The 18,666-nt window shown below is 37.5% G+C and overlaps 1 protein-coding gene across 5 annotated transcripts in view; it reads right to left on the minus strand.

The window, feature by feature from the left end:
• LOC108700145 (protocadherin-11 X-linked) overlaps nt 1-18,666 on the minus strand; it is a 901,035-nt gene that overhangs the window by 715,618 nt on the left and 166,751 nt on the right. For all 5 annotated transcript variants that reach the window (XM_041574896.1, XM_041574894.1, XM_041574895.1 and 2 more), the window contains one exon: nt 2,979-5,468. In XM_041574896.1, the coding sequence (XP_041430830.1) occupies nt 2,979-5,468 (2,490 nt within the window). The remainder of the gene's footprint in view (nt 1-2,978; nt 5,469-18,666) is intronic.

The raw sequence follows: 18,666 nt of genomic DNA on the forward strand, positions 1-18,666 counted from the left end.
CCTACATCAAGTCCTCGCCTAAGGGAAACAGCAGCTGCAGAATACGATGGTTTCCCTTCTTGTGTGCACTGGCAGTACTATATATAAAGCAAGAGACCTAGCGGCAATCTATTTAAACTAAAAAAAAATAAACGGTTCAGGGATAAAACATCTGCACCATATGTTTAACATGAAAAAGAAAAAAAAGTGGAAGGGAAATGTCTTCTGTAATAAACGAATTATTGTGATTCACATTAAGCTGTTCACACACACAAGCATAGCATAGCAATGTCTCCATGGTAGAGAAGAAATGTACTGTAATAAATATTGGAAAGCTTGCACCAAGTCTAGTATACATTAGCAACTACAGGTATGGGACCTATAATCCAGAATGCTCGGGACCTGTGGCTTTTTTGATAACAAATCTTTCCATAACTTGAATGTTCATACCTTAGGTCTACTACAAAATCTTTTAAACATTAAATAAACCCAATTGGCTTGTTCTGATTAAAGTAAGGATGGACCTACTCTAGTGCTACTTCGCACCCTTTGGCCAGGCGAAGTTGCGCTATGGCGAAGGGACGTAACTACGCTAATTCACTAACTTGCGCATTTTACTGAACGTTTTCTCTTGCGCCACACTTGCCTTCGCCACCTCAGATCAGGCGAAGTACAATAGAGTAGTTAGGGCTTGCTTCAAAAAAAGTTAAAATTTTTTCTAAGTCCCAAAAAACACTGGTGTCTTTTACTTTTTTAAGGGTGATAGGCTGAAAAAGATCGTAAATTTTTTTGGGCGTACCCTCCTTCCCCCCTACATTTCTTAACATATGGCACCTAAACTATACAGTGGGCACATCTATAGGGCAAAATAACAACTCTATTTTATTTTATGAAGCTTTCCCAGGCTTGTGTAGTGTAATGTATTTGCTGCTACATATACGTCCATTGTACTTTAACTTGGCGTCGTATGCAAATTAGGCATCGCTAGCGTAACTTCGCTTTGCTTGACGAAGTAATGCTAGCGCAAATTTGCTACCTTTCGCCTCCCTGAGCGCAAGTTTGGAGTGAATTAGCGGTGCCTTAGCGAAACTTCAGCGAAGCCAACGCTGGCACAACTTCAAAGGTAAGTAAATCTGCCCAATGAAACTCCCTCCCACTGAGTTACAATGTACATGGCTCAGTCATTGAAAACTCCTGGGTTCTAAGGCAGGGTTCTGTGTTTTGTACTTGCAATACTTTGCACTTACTATGCACTTACTATGCACTTATGTTACCAATTTACTAATATGCAATACAGCATCAAGATACCATGCACCTATGCAGTATTTATTGACAGTAAAAATAGGAAAAAAAAGATGCAATATATTATCAGTTCTCGCTTTTGCCCATTGCATTTACTTCATGTTTACTGCATTACATTATACAGAACAGCAGCCAGACATTGAGGCAGAACGATACACGTAGATAAAAATTAATTAGTTCTAAAGTGTTTATAATTCTGTTCCAGAGCAGAGTTTTCGGCATCTCACATAGTAGCACAGGTGGCAGATAACGCACAATGTGTGCCAAGGAAAATATCGCTTTTGCCGCCTAATGAATCCTGGCCAAAGTTATTAAACGGTACTAAGCCTTACAACAGACTCACTGATCCCTGTGGTCAGACAATTTCCTTGTACAAAGGGTGCAGTTCTGACATGTGGCAGTTGTTGGATTAATCAGTGTTCTATTGCTTTGTGCTTACATTGGCATGCATCACTCTTTGCACTACAAGCTTTCTGCTCCCCTTCTGCAAGCTGTGGAATTACAGTACTTACCCAAACGGCTACAATTTACACTGAATCACTTACTGTACTAAAAGTTCTCCTTCAGACACCAATTGTTCCTTTTAACATTCACTAACGTGTTTTGTAATTATATATTTGAAGCATATGTTTATATCTACAAGGCAACATTTTTCATTTTTCCAGCATAATAGGAGGAACCCACTAAATTGCAAAAATGCATCCGGTGCATGTTTTTGTTACTGCATTATTGTGGCATCAATTTATCAGATGACTGAGATTATTGTGGCATCACTGCTGGGCATGGAATCAACAAAAGTGTTAACATGCACATTACTAGGGGCATGTGTGTAGTTGCAACATGCTAACAAAGTGTATCCTTAAAATGTGTGTGAAACACAACTCTGTCCAAGCACACACACAATTTTGTGTCGATGGTAGTATTTTGTGCTTTGTAAATTAGCCTTTGAGTCTAGGGATGGAAAGGAGGAGGGGGGGGACAGAATTCTTCTTTATTGTAAAACAATACATATATATTTACTGACCTAATAATTGTACACATACAAAGTAACTGCAAAAAAACTCCTACTGTATGTTTTATTTTGAATGACTGTGCACTGTGTCCGATTAAGTTTGGCAGGTATCACAAAAGGAAAATCAAAGCTGTGTTGCTTAAATCTCTACCTTGCACCGATTTCCTTTTTTTCAAACTGCCTTACTTGTTTGCGAAAGACCTTGAATACAGTTCAGTCCAGTGAAAGGCAGTCTTCCATTACTATTAAGAAGCACTGATCTGATTCTGGAAAACTTTATTGCTGTGCACCTGGCCTAGATCACTCAGAGTCCTATGCATACAATTGTGTTGAGGAGCAATTCAGTTTCATTGTTTCTCCCCTCTCCTTAGCAAGGGTGTATGCACCAAAGCAGAAAGTGTTGCACTGCCATCTACAGACAGGAATATCCCTTCCAAACACATCCAGCATTTCATTTCCCTACAGCCCAGATACACTTTGTTCTAATTTTCTCTTTCTCTAGCACTGATAAATCACAAACTGTTTAGATTTCACTGCTTCAGCCAAGCATCACATTTTTGGCTTTTAATCTACTCAGACAAGCTAGTGTGCATATTTTCCAGCTACAAAGAAAATAGAATGAAACAGAAATTGGGAGCAGTATAACCATATAAGCAAAATGGATAAATAGCAATCTTTAAATTACCTGTCTTGTGTGAATAGGACCAGGTGCCTTGAAGCCTCCTTGACAGCTGCATTCCGAGACACTATAAGGGTCCGAGCTACTGGAGGAACACTTAGACAATGAGTCACAGCCAACTACAAATGTATTATCAAGAGGCAGCTCTTGAATGACATGATGCTTCTTAGGAGCAACTGGTGTCTCAGGCTTAATCTGGAATGTAGGTTGCGGTGAAGCAGACTTGTAGTGCTTGGCTAAATCTGGGCTATCTGGCTTGAAAGTGGTTGGTGTGGTGGCCCAATTATACTTTCCCATAGTCTGTTCTTCTAACTCCACAGGAATGTCCAAAGTGCCATTAATGTGCTCATGAGCAGGGTCCTCTGACTTGGATTCTTCAATTGTGACAAAATTGAGGAGCAGATTTTTGGGGGAACGCTTCTTCTTCTTCTTCTTTTTCTTGATCTGTCTGTTTTCTTGGTTAGGGGAAACCCATTCTCCACTCTGCTTACTTTTCTGGACAACTTTGTGCCTTGGCGTCTGGCGACAGCGTACCAAAGCAGTGACAAAAATGACAAGGATCACTGTCATCGTGCCCGCAATAATAGCAATGACTATCTTAACGTAGTCATTGGTCTGCGGTGTTATTTCACCATCTCTAAAATCCTCTCCGACTGATGTTTCCTTACTCTTTCTCACGAGCTCTTGTACATAAGATCCATTGGTAATGGTTTCATTAACAAATAAATGCACAAAAGCAATGGTATGAAAGGGTTCTGGCTTTCCTGAATCGTTTACTTTTATAACCAGTTTGTACAATACACCATGGTCCCCAGCAAGCAACTTTTCTTTTAATGTGATATTCCCACTCTTTTCCCCGATTGCAAACAAGCCTCTTGAGTTTCCTCCAACAATACTGTAACGCAGGTCAGCATTTATGCCTGTGTCATTGTCAATTGCACGTACCCTTGCCACTACAGATCCTGGGCTTGTTGACGTTTGCACTAAATCATAGGAATAGTTATTGGAAGGGATGACAAATACCGGCTTGTTATCATTGACATCTTCAACGAATATTGTTACCTTTACGGTCGAGGACTTTTGCGGGCTGCCTTTATCTAAAGCTTTGACCTGGAAAGTGTATGAACCTTGTTGCTCTCTATCAAATGTAATATTTGGTCTGATGACACCTGTAAGAGGATCAATGATAAAATTATCTCTGGCATTGACAAGAGAGAGTGTGACAATTGCATTTTGCCCTGAGTCAGCATCAGTCACTGTGATTAGACCCACTGTGCCATACATAGGAAGGTTTTCTGGGACATAAAAGTTATATTCATTATGAGTGAATGAGGGGCTGTTGTCATTTTGGTCAAGGACAGACAAGGTGACAGTAGTGTTGGCCTGTAAAGAAGGGTTCCCATTATCCTTTGCAATTACTGTGAATGTGTACCTGTCTTGCTTTTCCCTGTCCAGTTTTCTAACCGCTGTGAGAATTCCTGTCCTCCGATCCAAATTGAAAATTGTGGGGGCACTGGGTCCCAACATGTAGCTTAGCTCTGCATTGCGCCCACTGTCTGCATCAGTTGCACTAATTTTGGTCAGTTCTGTTCCTGGAGGATTGTTTTCAACAAAGGACAAGCCAATCCTTGGTAATGTAAAAACAGGAGCATTGTCATTCTCATCCTTTATTTTAATCAGCAGCATTGACGACTGATTTAGTGGAGGTTTCCCAGAGTCTGAAGCGATGATTTTGATTGCATATTCTCGAGTACTCTCATAATCTAGTGGTGCTGCTGTCTCTAACAAGAATTGATTGTCAAATACTGGCTTTAACCTGAACGGAACATCGTGATCCGTAAAACATGTCACTTTGCCATTCAGATCAGCATCCTTGTCAGTTACAGTTATTAGGGCTATTTTTGTATTCAGTGGAGCTTTTTCAGAGATTAGCACTGTGCCATTCACGGGATTTATAATGTACCTTGTATCGATTGACGGAATGTTATCATTGATGTCAGTAATATTTATGGTTACAGTAGCTCTGGATGGAGTTGAACTGCCATCACTTGCCAACACAGTCAGTTTATGGTAGGGAGACTCCTCCCTATCAAGAGGTTCTTTGACAGTAATTAATCCTGTGTTATTATCTATAGCAAAGTGCCTTTTGGCAAGGTTGGTAACCTGATTCCCAAAGTAAAAATGAATTTTTGCATTTGAGCCCAGATCAGAATCTGTAGCATGGAGTTGTGTTACTGATGTTCCCACTGCTGCATCTTCTGGAATATTCACCTCAATGTCTTTCTCCTTGAAAACAGGCCGGTTGTCATTGACATCTGTAACAGTTACTTGCAAAATTGCTGTACTGGATCTTGCTGGATTTCCACCATCCTCAACTTTGATCTTCATGACGTAGGTATCTTTCTGTTCTCTATCCAAGCTCTGCTGCACAATAAGTTGTGGCCATTTATCCCCTTCTGGTGTTTCAATGACATCAAGTCCAAACACATTTTGGCCCTGTAAAACAAAAAATAATATGCAATAAATGTCAGTGAAATAATAGGAATGGGTACAGAGAATATTGCACTAGTAGAGTTCATCACCTAAAAATCAGCATTTTAGTGCATTTAAATACACATGCTACTATGTACCCCATGCAGAATACATGATTAACAACAGAGCAAAAGAGACACACAAACAGAAAGAAAGACACACAGATATACATTTTTTTTTTTTGGAGTTGTGTTGCATGTAATAATCGTCACACATTGTAATTGCTTTTTCCTAGTTAAGAAACCTATTTTAATTCATTATTAGGCCCAGCATATGAGAAACGATGAACAGCATGTAGATAGCTAATCATTGTGCAATGTTTATATTATGTGAAAAACTATTTTTATAGGAGGCAGAAAAAAAAAAGTAATAAATTAAAAGCACTTTTCAGGCTGTTGATTGGATTCTGCTAACCAGATGGGACCAAACTGCCAGTAAACACAAAAATAGATTTATGAGGCATTTGGATCCTTACTAAATAAATGGTTTCTAATGAGATGGCTTTAGAAAAGGCTGGCCATTTATTTTAAAATATATCTCCCTGGTGTGGAACTATGCACTAATTCTGCAACCTTTGCACTGACACCAGACAATGCACCATGGCACAGCATTTCATTAAAAGTATCATTATAGATACTAGTACTAGTGTCCCCGGCCACTTCCAATTCCAGGGACTAAGGTTACGTTACCACCTTTTCCATTGGAGAACTCCAATGGGACAGATGACATCAGGGGGCGGGGTTATGACGTGGCGATCAACTGATCGCCATGCTATTAACTTTAATGTCTTGTTCGGATTTCCTAATTTGTAAATCTGGACAGGCAGTTTTCACCCAAACAGCCCTTAAAAAAGACGGGCTGCCTGGGTGAAAACTGAAAAGGTGGCAACCCTACCAGGGACAATGGAAGCATCAATTCAGTTTGTACAAAGGTATTAAGCACTAGGGGAAACACAGATGTGAATGTTTTATTGAACTACCCAAATTATACTTTATTGGTCTAACTGGCAAAGAAGAAGCTCTAATGTCAACATGGTCCTACTCAGAGAAGGGCCTGGGTATCCGGCAAATGAAATACCACAGTATTCAGTAATTGTTTAGAAGTATTCCCATCTGCCAAACCAAGCCCCCGAAAAAAAAAAGAATATAGTGATCAAGCAGTCATATTATTTATTACCATGAAATGATGGATTAAGACATATGCTACCATGTACCTAATGCAGAATACATGAGGCACAGTTGCACTCTCTCCTTTTCCTATCACATATTAATAGCTATGTCTGAATGTACTGTTCCAGCAAGGCTATTTTTATATGAAATACTGCATTTTTTAAAACCAATATATTAAAACTAAAGGCAGGGGTAGAGCAATTAGAAAATCAGTTTTTGTTTCCTGTGAAGATGACAGTTTCAGTAGTTTTATTTCCACTTATAGCCTGTGGCAGCAGTCCATAAGGGAAACAATCAGTGCATTGTGCAATCGTAAGATTATTATAGTAAAAAGAAGTTTTAAATAGTGTACTGCTTCATTTTTTAAAAATAATTTTGTACTTTTGTTTAATTGCTTCATTTTATTTTAGTTTTGTTTTTCCCACAGAGCTGAAGGCATCTAATCGAGATACATTTGTTTTCTAAGAATTCAATGATTGTAACTGTGCAGTAAGGACCTAATGTCAATGACAATGCTGGACAAACATTTTCCTATAAATGTAAAAAGACTGGAATTTATAAATGCAACCACACTTGCTGCTGAGCAATCCATCCACAAACCAATAAGGTTTCCACTATCCCATGATATGTATTGCACTACATATGTATCCTTTCTGAATTACTGTATATGGAGCATACTCAATAATTTACTCTCAATTACAAATTACATACCAATAACAAGAAATTCATTTATGATATCTTTATTTTTTTACCACGACTAGCAAACAGCATGGGACACGTCACTCCAAGTACCATATCGGTAGTCAAGGCCAGGCCAGGCTAGCCGGGCACCCTAGGCAATCAGCCAGGCCGCCTTCCCCCCGCGCATGTGCACTCCAGCCCAACTGCAACGGAGGGGAGGGAGGGGACAGCGAGGAAGAGGAGGGAGGGGACATTGGCAGAGGGGTGGGAAGGGACAGCAGTGGAGAAAAGGGAGGGGCAGCAGAGGAGGGAGGGTTGAGCAATGGAGGGCAGAGGAGGGAGGGAGGCGAGAGCATGGAGGGGAGGGTTACAGGAGGGATGAAAGAATGAGGAGTGGGGTGACAGAGGGAAGGAAAAGGAGCAAGACTGAGGGCTGTGAACACGTACTAAGGATAGGCAGAGGTAGCTGCCCAGCCCCCCTTATAATTATATCCTAGGCAGCTGCCTCTTCTGCCTACCCCTAGTTCCTGCCCTGTTGGCAGTTGACATATTCCGATACTTTGATTGATACTGGAAAAATCTGTCACTCTGCATATACAGTATGTCTGCAGCTATAGAAAAGCATATATTTGCAAAGCCCCCATAGATTAACAATAAATACATTGTACAATATTCATAAGTTTAGAACCACGGAGCACAGGGCAAAGCTGATATAGTTATAAAGTTTAACAAAACTGACTGTCCACCCTTTATCAGTTTTTGTTTTGAGGAAACTGTCTGTAAACTAGAATAATTAGATCAGCTTTCCCCATGTAATAATAAAAGATCATTGTTTCCCATGTAATATGCTAATTATCCACTACACCAGTATGATGACTAGAAAATGTTATACAAAGACACTAGCTGGGGCTATAATAATAATAATTATGTGGCCCTACAGTTGGATTGTGAGTTTATATATATATATATATATATATATATATATATATATATATATATATATATATATATATATATATATATATATATATATATATATATATATACAGTATATGACGCCGGCTCCAGGTGAATGATTTATTGATACACACTGGATGGTGATCGCTGTGAGTGCTTTAATGGACTGATATGATTATTTTTTAATTAGCACCCAGCAAGTGACTTTGTGAGTGTTGAGTGTATATATATATATATATATATATATATATATATATATATATATATATATATATATATATATATATATATATATATATATATATATATATATATATATATATATATATATATATATATATATATATATAAGCTTTGGATATATATATATATATAAGCTTTGGTAGTGTTGTTAGACTTAGGATGTGTGAGTCTGACATATCTAAGATAGATACTGCTAGAGAAGTGACAGTGTGCCAAGAATCACACTTTAGATTGCTGAACACACAGAATGCTACCAGCCTACTACAAGTCTTGTTAAATCTGTCATTGGGATCCAAAACAATGCTTGTTTTAAGGATATGCACACAAAAACAAAAGTAAATCAATGGGTTGCATATATAAATCTGCTGTGCTGTGGACCCAACCCAAGGTAACCATATACTATACAGCCAATTCCTAATGCTAAATTCCATCAATATGTTTATAGACTATTTGAATGAGCAGATTTCCTTATACAACTATACATGGTTCTTCAAATTGAGAGGAAACCATGATGTCTTGAACTTGCATGGATAATTTCTCTGACCTCCTGCCTGGCAGTATCGTTCAACCCTTCCTTACTTCATTCCATATCAAAATGAGGGATTCTGGAACTTGAAGGCCATCTGCTTTCCAGATAATATACCTACCAGTTCTCCTCTAGTTAACATTTCTCTCTGTAGGCTGGTACCATGCCTTTTGCCCTGATTTTTTTTGTTCTCTCCTTCTCCAATGAAAAATGGAAGAGTTCCACCCCCGACCAACATTGCCCACCTCCTTACACTTCATCTGCTGCACAGGCTTAGAACACAATATTTGCTTACTACAAACTAGAGTAGACATGGTGTGTGGTATTTACATCATTTAACAGCAGAGAGACACAGAATACATAAATGCTTCTACTTGTAATGATGTATTAGTTAAGCTCAGGATTTCTGATGCAGTGGTTGGCAAACAATTTCACCAGATTTTGTCATGAAAATATGGCCACAGCCTCTAGTGTATAATAATAATAATCATAATAATAAAAAAATTGCATGGTTTGAAAAAAGTTTTGTTAAAAAGAAGCCCATAGACTTCAGTGTGCTTTCCAAATTTTTGCCATTTCACAAATTTACTGCCAACTAAATTGGGACAATTTCACCTATCGCAAATTAGCAGTAAATTTGAGGCCAGCTGGGTGACGGTTCAGATACAGTATATCAAACCTATGTTGAGCACAAACCGTGAGGAATGGAGAATGAAAAAATTAAAGTCCAAGAATATATGTAACGGAAAAATTTGAAGCAAAACATGTCAACTCTTCCCAGCATGAGCCCTAGCTAAGTGTCTAAACCCTAGTCAGTGAGCATTAGTTTTAGATATATTAATTTAGAAAATATGGAAAAGATGGTGCAAAAGCAGCATTAAAAGTAAAATTGTGGATTCAAAATGACTGATGCCCAAGCTGCTTTCAAGGAATTCATAGTTACATTTGCCATGCCTGTTTCCCACACCTCATCTGTCGCAACAGCTTAAACTAAGAGGCATGTCTGGGCACTGCTAGCTTGCCAATTTTTTTATGATTGCATGAAATACAATTCCAAAAGAAAATAATCACAATGAATGGAATCTGCTTAAGGTTGGTCATTCCCTGTCTATGAATATTAGAAGAAAGATGACAATAGCAGGAACTGCTTACACATTGACAGTAAATGAATACTGCAGGTCAGCATTCTCTATGTTGTTCAGACAGGTACTGTTTACATTCTGATGGCATGAAACACTTGCTAATATAATACGCTAGGGCCAACAACTAAGCATTTGTCAAAAATCAGCATTCAGGACATTCCTTGTCAGCATAATACCATGTTACTTGAGATTAATCATTATCTTGCTCAAATATCTCATCTTGTGATTAAAAATCTTCGCAAACACAATGTATCCCAGACAAACTCAATGGAAACAATATCTATAACAGATGCTATTCCGGTATGAAAGAGGAATGTACACAGGGGTGTTCAGAAAATCAGAATTCAACATTTTATCAAAGGTTTCTTATATAAAAAATATATGATAATAAAATCTGAGCAACATGAAAATCCATGTGATGTTGTAGCGTTACTGTACATTTAAGCCAGTGGGACAGGAGGTTGCTTCTGTGATTTTAAGTCTACTATAAAACAGCAGCCCATGTCAAACAGCATATAGTATACATACATTTTAAATTAAAATTATTTAAAAAATGAAAGTCTCAGCTCTTCTCTCAGCAATCAAGAAGTATCCGAAAAGCTGTTGTGAGCAAGTGTGGCACCCAGTGTGGAACCTCAATTACCAGTATAAATATGAAGAGGACTAAACATAAATGGAGACGACTAGTGGCAGAAACACTCCACTGGGTGGGTTTTGGCCCACCTGAAACATTCATAGCTGATAAACTGATTTACATACTTATATGGTTGGGCATTGACATAATTGGTATGGGTTTACATTCCATATAGATATACTGTAATACACAATTTGATAATATCAATTCTCCACATTGGTTTAACTTCAACTAGCTAGACATAATATGATTCATCACTACTATATTTGGGCAGCATAATGCTCCTTAATTTACTAAAGAGAAAATGAGAAAATGAGAAATGGGAACACGTTACTCAAATGTAATCACATCTTAATCCAAGGTATTTAATGAAAGTGATTGAAAGTTATTCTCCTCTGTAGAAGTGAACTTACTATGGCTTGCAACATTCCTTGCTCACCCTGTTATGAGTTATACTGATGACTTTAGTAGGACTGACAGTCCACAAAATGTCACATTCTGCAATACATGTCTTGTGATAACACTGCTTGATGTGATATTGTCAGCCATTTCCCATTTTTCCCTGAGAGTAATGAGAAAACTGGGTTGAGCAGAGCATGTGTACATGTGACAAAACACAATTTCAGTTCATTTTAATGGGTGTGATTCTGTTGTTAGAAGAACTGAAGCATGCCGTGTTCCTTCTCTACCAACACACTACATTGAATCACGATTGCTGCAGAAAGCATTCCTTAGTTTAGCCATATATGCTACTGAATGTTTAATATGCATGAGCTTACATAAAGCATCTTAAAGAAAGAAATGGCAAGATATTAAAAGGCTGAACTGAGAAACAAAAAGAACCATGCAAAAAACAAGTGGACAGTTAGTTAGTACCTACTGTATATTGTTCTTCCTCAAATGTAGAATTACAGTACATTTTTATAATGAAAAACACACATCAAATGTATTGTAATAAAATTATTTTATAAATGTCTAAATTTGTAATCTGAATATTGTGTAACTGCTCCAATATGGCAATAAATATAACTATTCATGTTATGTATCTGGCTGAATTGCAGTTTCTGTTGTACATTTCTTATGCAATTTTTCTCATAATGCACCTGTCCCCTCAGGAGTGGCACCTACCATTCACAGGTACAATAAGTACAGTAGTTGTGCTTGCTCCTGCACATGCTGCATACAGGCAGGAAAGACAGGCACCTAGACAGGATATGGTCATTCCCCAGCATGCCCCTTCTGCAACAGAACAGGTATTAAGTAGAGGGGTTCATTGCATTCGTGAGCGCTAAGGTACCTTTATTCAATCAGCACACATGGTAGCACTCAGGTGCCCTGCACCAGCATTACATGTAAATGCTAATTGTATTGCCTGCTATTGGGCCCATTTTTTAATCGATTATCGAGAATTGCAAGAATTACGTACCCTCATCAAAATGCTGAACCTTTGTCTATATATTTAGAAGCCTTAATAAATGTTCAGACATTCTAATTAGATCAATTCAATTTGGATTTCCCATCACAGCCTGAAAGTACTGTACTGAAACTATCCTGCAGAAATTTGCCAGCACCGGCTTCGCAACACTTCACCAGGCATAGATTCGCTAGGACAACGCTTATTCACTAAAATCCAAAGTTGCGTCCAGGGCGTTGAACTCTGGTGAAGTTGCGCTAGCCTTACTGCACCAAGCAAAGCAAAGTTGCGATTGCGTTGACTAATTTGCATATGGCAGGAAGTTAAAGTTGAATGGACGTATATGTTGCAGCAAATACATTCGCATCTTAGTGAATTTGCAAAGTAACTCTCTTTCGACAGAGAGAAACTTCGCCTGGCGCAAGAGTGCGAAGTAGCGCTAGAGTCTATCCTGACTCTTTTGAGCCCAACTTATATAATAAAATGATTTCCCCTTTATCTTGTAGTGCAGTCCTCATAGTTAGCCAGGCCTATTCATGGCTTTAATCACTGTAACCATCCAATCCTGGTTCTTGCTTTATCCTACCTTAATGGTGAATCCATGTAAAGAATGGCACATTAAATACTCAAGGATAATCACAACAGATATACAAAGCTACTAAGGTAAAATACCAAGTGTAAAAAATGGAAGGTGCTCCCTATCCTATATAGTTTATAATTTTCATCATCATCATCATCATCATCATCATCATCATCATCATCATTTATTTATATAGCGCCAACAAGATGCACAGTGCTTTATAATCTAAGTATATATCCTTAATCTGCAGTCCTACTAGCTATTGCTGACTGTGTATGCAGCATAACCTTTACCATAAAGACGAATTTGTTTTTAGAATTGCTACATACCATTTCCGTGTGTGACATTTACCTTTCACAAACACAAATATCTTCTTTATAAACCAAGATTTGACATCCAGTGTCCAATTTCAGCAAATGTTCCTGACATACCTGTCCTAATATTGCTCAGAACTAAAGATAAGTGAATGACATAATGCTGGCAAGCAGATGCACAGTGCGACTGTATCTCTCAATTAGGCCATGCAAGAAGGCTATGATTATTTCCCAATTCTAATGAAACACATGGAAACATTCCAGTTATGTTAAGAAAATATGATTTAAGCAGTTTTAGCTATTACTTTTTTCAAATGGCTTTCTGCAACAAGCAATTTTTCTGCATTCGTTTTTGTTGCCTTTGTGTAGGCCTGTTTGATCTCAGCGTTCGGAGAAAAAAAAATAATCATTGTGTATACAGAGATCTCTTATGTTTCTTTGCAATATCTCGGAAGAATAAAAAGTAATGCAAAAGAATTACAGTAATGGCCAAATAAATATTTAAGCTTTTGACAATGCCATAAACAGTCTAGAGCATTAAACTATATTCTGTAGTAAGGTCTTTAATCTAAAATGAACCGGTTCAGTAACATACCTCCTTGGCTACTTAAGGTGACTGAAATATGTATACTAGGTTAGCATACAAGATACAACAGATGTGCAGCTGCATAATCTACTGAGAACTTCAAGAGCAAGTGTGGATTACCACTGCAGACTCTAAGGGGCACATTTACCTAGGGTCGAATATCGAGGGTTAATTAACCCTCGATATTCGACAGTCAAAGTAAAATCCTTCGACTTAATAGATTTACCACTATTCCTACGAAACGAACGATCAAAGGAATAATTGCTCAATCGAACGATTAAATCCTTCGAAACAAACGATTCGAAGGATTTTAATCCATCGATCAAAGGATATTCCTTCGATCAGAAAATTGTTAGGAAGCCTATGGGGATCTTACTCATAGGCTAACATTGGCCTCGGTAGGTTTTAGGTGGCAACTAGGGGGTAGAAGAATTTTTTAAAGAGACAGTCGAAGGTCATAGTCGAAGGTCGAAGTAGCCCATTCGATGGTCGAAGTAGCCATATTCGTCCATTCAAAATTCAAACTATTTTTCCTCTATTCCTTCACTCGAGCTAAGTAAATGGACCCCTAGGAGTCATAAACTCAACAAATGATGGTTTCACTTGGATTATAAAAAAAAATCTTGGCAACCACGGCAGTCCTATTCTGAAAATCTATGTTCGATATTTCTAGCCCAAGCCCTTTCTCAACATCGAACCTTTACTAGCTAACTATGGCATCTACTGTAGCAATCCCCCATAGTTTGCTTAATGACTGAAAATATAGTATGAAATTCCTTGCACATTTTTATCCAAACCTGCCTCTTAATCACTTATGACCATATTATAATAACCCCATCACTTTGGGGCCAATTTACCAAATCACAACTTTTTCGGGCTTTTTGTCGCTGAAAATTCTCCAGCTAAAACCTGTCGAAATCATGTAGAAATCAATGGTAGATGTCCCTTTCACAACTGGAAGATCTGTTTTTTGAGGTTGTTGTTGTTTTTTATGCTGGCAGTAGGAAAAAGTCATCGTTGTCGTGCACCAAGTCAAAAAATTGACAGTTCATGCTTTTTCAGTTTGGACCTTTTGATAAATGGCTGAAATTCTTGGAAAGGAGTTTATTCAAGGTGTTAAAAACCTTTAAAACCATTAAAATTTAAACTCCAATAAATAGGCCTCCACATGTATTTGGACTACAGTAAACTACAAATTAACTAACTGATCAGCTGAATGTGGCCAAGTAGGGCATTTTGAGAGGTAAATACAATGAATGAAGCACAACAATGTAAGATCCAGATCTGGATACAGTAAAATGCAATAAAACATCAATTGTCTAGTGTCACAGGGGCATGGTCTGTTAATACTAATAAATAATCGCCAATGAAACAAAACCCTGCTCTGAAATAAAACTAGGTCAGTTTAGAATTACTGTGTAATAAACACAATTTATCAGGCTCAAAGTGTATCATGGCCTTTTAATGTACCATTATTTTAATAATCACACTTTCAATTCCAACCACAAATATATACTGTACATCACACCCAGGCACACACAACTTTAGAAATAACAGTGACATTAAGGTAATTTAGTTGTGGGCTGCAGACTTGTAATAACAGTAAAGAACTGTAAAGAATTTGACATAAACTGGGACTATGAAGACAAAGTATAATGCTGTTTTCCCTCAAATTAAGGAAAATGATAATGTAAGGACAATTGCAGTGTAATTTATGTAAAGTGACCCTACAATGCTCTTCTCTCAGATGTGTCTTTCGAAAACCACAAAGTATTTCTCATGTTTAATCCTATCATTGATGAAAGCAGAGTCGAGGAATACAAATTATATTGTAATGAACTTTTTTTTCTTGCTGAAATAAAAGAAATCATATTGAAGCTGTCAAGAGGCTGCATCGACGATGGCAAATCCAATCAAGAATTCATTGTGTAAAAAAATAAAAATACAATAGGATCAAACCAGGAGGTAGATTAAGTTACTGAAAAACAAAAAAATAAGACAACTACGTGGAATATTCACATGAGAAATGCAATAAGTGTTGTGACTTGTGAGTCATATTGTAAAGAGATAATATAGGCTAGTTGTCTGTAATGTTTATCTTTCATTACCACTGATTACTGTTAGGAAGTAGCGTATGAAGCTAGTCTATTCTATTCAACTAATGTCCTTTCTCTGCATATTTATTTATATAGCCATATTTATTAAGCTGGCCACCTCCTATCGCCCAATTATTCATTATTATATCATTATAATATTTATAGTGAATAAAGTACCCCCTATTGTAAAACATAAGGACATTATATAAACAGGTCATGAGACTCAGAGGTTACTTCTAATATCCTCATATTTTCCAACAAGGGGTACTTTATTTATTATAATAATATGAGTCATGTGACAAAAATGACATTACATAACTGATGACATCAGTAAAAGGCATTTATAAGAATATAATTTACAGGATATTCATGGCTTTTGTGTATTATATAACATTAATATTTCTGCCCATTATACTATGTGGGGGACACCTTTTCCGTAGACCTTACTATAAAAGCAATATCTAACAGAATGGAATATGGCAGTCCCTACTATTATTTATACATGCATATATAAATAGATGGACTGTTCTGAACCTAAAATAACATTTGCATTTAAATTATATATTTATAAAGTAGATGAAAAACCTTACAGAATTGCATTTGAATGATTTACACTCCTGCATATCTTGTAGTTGCAGTAAGAATCCTATCATCATATTTATAGACTACATATTGCAAAAGAGCAGGTGGTCAGCTAAGGGGCACGTTTACCTAGGGTGGAATATCGAGGGTTAATTAACCCTTGATATTCGACTGTCGAAGTAAAATCCTTCGACATCGAATATCGAAGTCAAAGGATTTACCGCTATTCCTACGATCGAACGATCGAAGGAATAATCGTTCGATCGAATGATTAAATCCTTCTTAATCCATCGATCGAAGGATATTCCTTTGATCAGGAAATTGTTAGGAAGCCAATGGGGACCTTCCCCATAGGCTAACATTGGCCTCGGTAGGTTTTAAGTGGCGAACTAGGGGGTCGAAGAAATTTTTAAAGAAACAGCACTTCGACTATCGAATAGTGGAACAATTTTTAGTTCGAATCGTTCGATTCGAAGTCGAAGGTCGTAGTTGAAGGTCGAAGTAGCCCATTCGATGGTCGAAGTAGCCATATTTGACCATTCGAAATTCGAACTTATTTTCCTATATTCCTTCACTCGAACTAAGTAAATGGGCCCCTAAGTGTTGAACCCTTCACAAGTTAACAGATCCTTCCACTGCAATGTATACCTATTCAAGAAAATTGCCCAATACCATAGTTCATAAACAAAAATTAAAACAAATAGTATTCACATATCATACATCACAGGCAAAACAGAGCTAATTAGCATGGAATTCGTGTATTGCTTGCAACCTGTTCATAGCACAGAACTCATCACTCTTCAGTCTTTCTCTGCTCAGATGAACCAGTCCCACACTCCCCTTATTCACACAGTACAATGCTAGCCATCCCTCACTTTGTTCCACTGTGAAGTGATGGATGGATCAGGGTGCAAGTAGTGCATGACACTGTGAGCCATAATTGGGTTGGTAAATCATTCTTACAAGTATCATGGCTTCCTTTCAGTCCTTTCCTATGATGTTGCCAATTGTAGGAGAGTTATTCAAATTTCTTATGATGCCCAAACCTCTATGGCCAGAAACGTATAAAGTACACAAGGGCCATTTTAGTGTATAGTTTTATATAGGTTGGAAAATGCTAATTCAGTGCAGCCAGCTGCACCTTAAGCAACATTGTTATGAACAATATCTATAGGCAATATCACACTACCAAGCTTACTGTACTCTGCAACAGCAATAAACAATAAGATTTGTGCCAGGATAATAGTGTTACACTTCAAGTGATTTCTTTGCATCAAAGCAGTGGAGGAGGAAGAAAATGGCATGTGGCATAAATCCGTCTTAATGCAATAGATCCTGAGAGCTGACAAAATACATAAGGTTTCATTTCAAGTTGAATCTAGTTTTTTTTTGCATATGGAATCATTTAAATTTGAATACTTCAGCTGTATTGAGCAGCAAGGCCTTTATACAAGCCTCTAGTCATTATTGTCCTTTGGATGTGAGCTGTAAAAGATTGCTAGTTGTCTCCTTTAGATTACCTTCTTGCTAAAGCTGGAATTAAGTTCTTAAAGATTGTCTAGCATTCTTAGCAAGGAATTGTGAGATGATTTGCTCCACACTTCTTAGCTTTACATATGGTATAAGCTCTTTTCTGTAATCTGCAATATTGAGGCCAAGTTTAGCTTTGTTACCTGACTGGCTGCCAATAAACACAATTCAAAGCATACAGCATACAACATACATAACAGAAGTATGTTCAACTCCACATATAAATTTCAACTGCTTTACAGGAACAGAGGTTTCCTTTATGTACTAGTACTTGATAGCAAGATTGCAAAAACTATTACTATCCTAAGCATTTTAAAAATTGTCTGGAGCAAAAAAAAATGTTTTTTTTTACATGTAATAGTTTAGACATTGATTACAAGTCCAGTATTCCCATGATTGTATAGCATTCCATGTCTGTCTTGCTCAAGCTCTACAGCATGGGACCCCAACCTTTTTTACCCTTGAACCACACTCAAATGTAAAAAGAGTTGGGAAGCAACAAAAGCATGGAAAAGTTCCTGGGGTGTGCCAAATAATTTCTGTGATTGACTATTTGGTAGGCCCTATGTGGAATGGCAAGAGACTCTGTTTGGCAATACACCTGTTTTTTTTTTTTTTTGCACACAGAACGTGCCTACAAGTTTGGAATTAAAAAATAAGCACCTGCTATGCGGCCACTGGGAGCAGCATCCAAGGGGTTGGTGAGCA

The sequence above is a fragment of the Xenopus laevis genome, chromosome 8S (genome assembly GCF_017654675.1).
Source record: "Xenopus laevis strain J_2021 chromosome 8S, Xenopus_laevis_v10.1, whole genome shotgun sequence".
NCBI classification, from domain to species: domain Eukaryota; kingdom Metazoa; phylum Chordata; class Amphibia; order Anura; family Pipidae; genus Xenopus; species Xenopus laevis.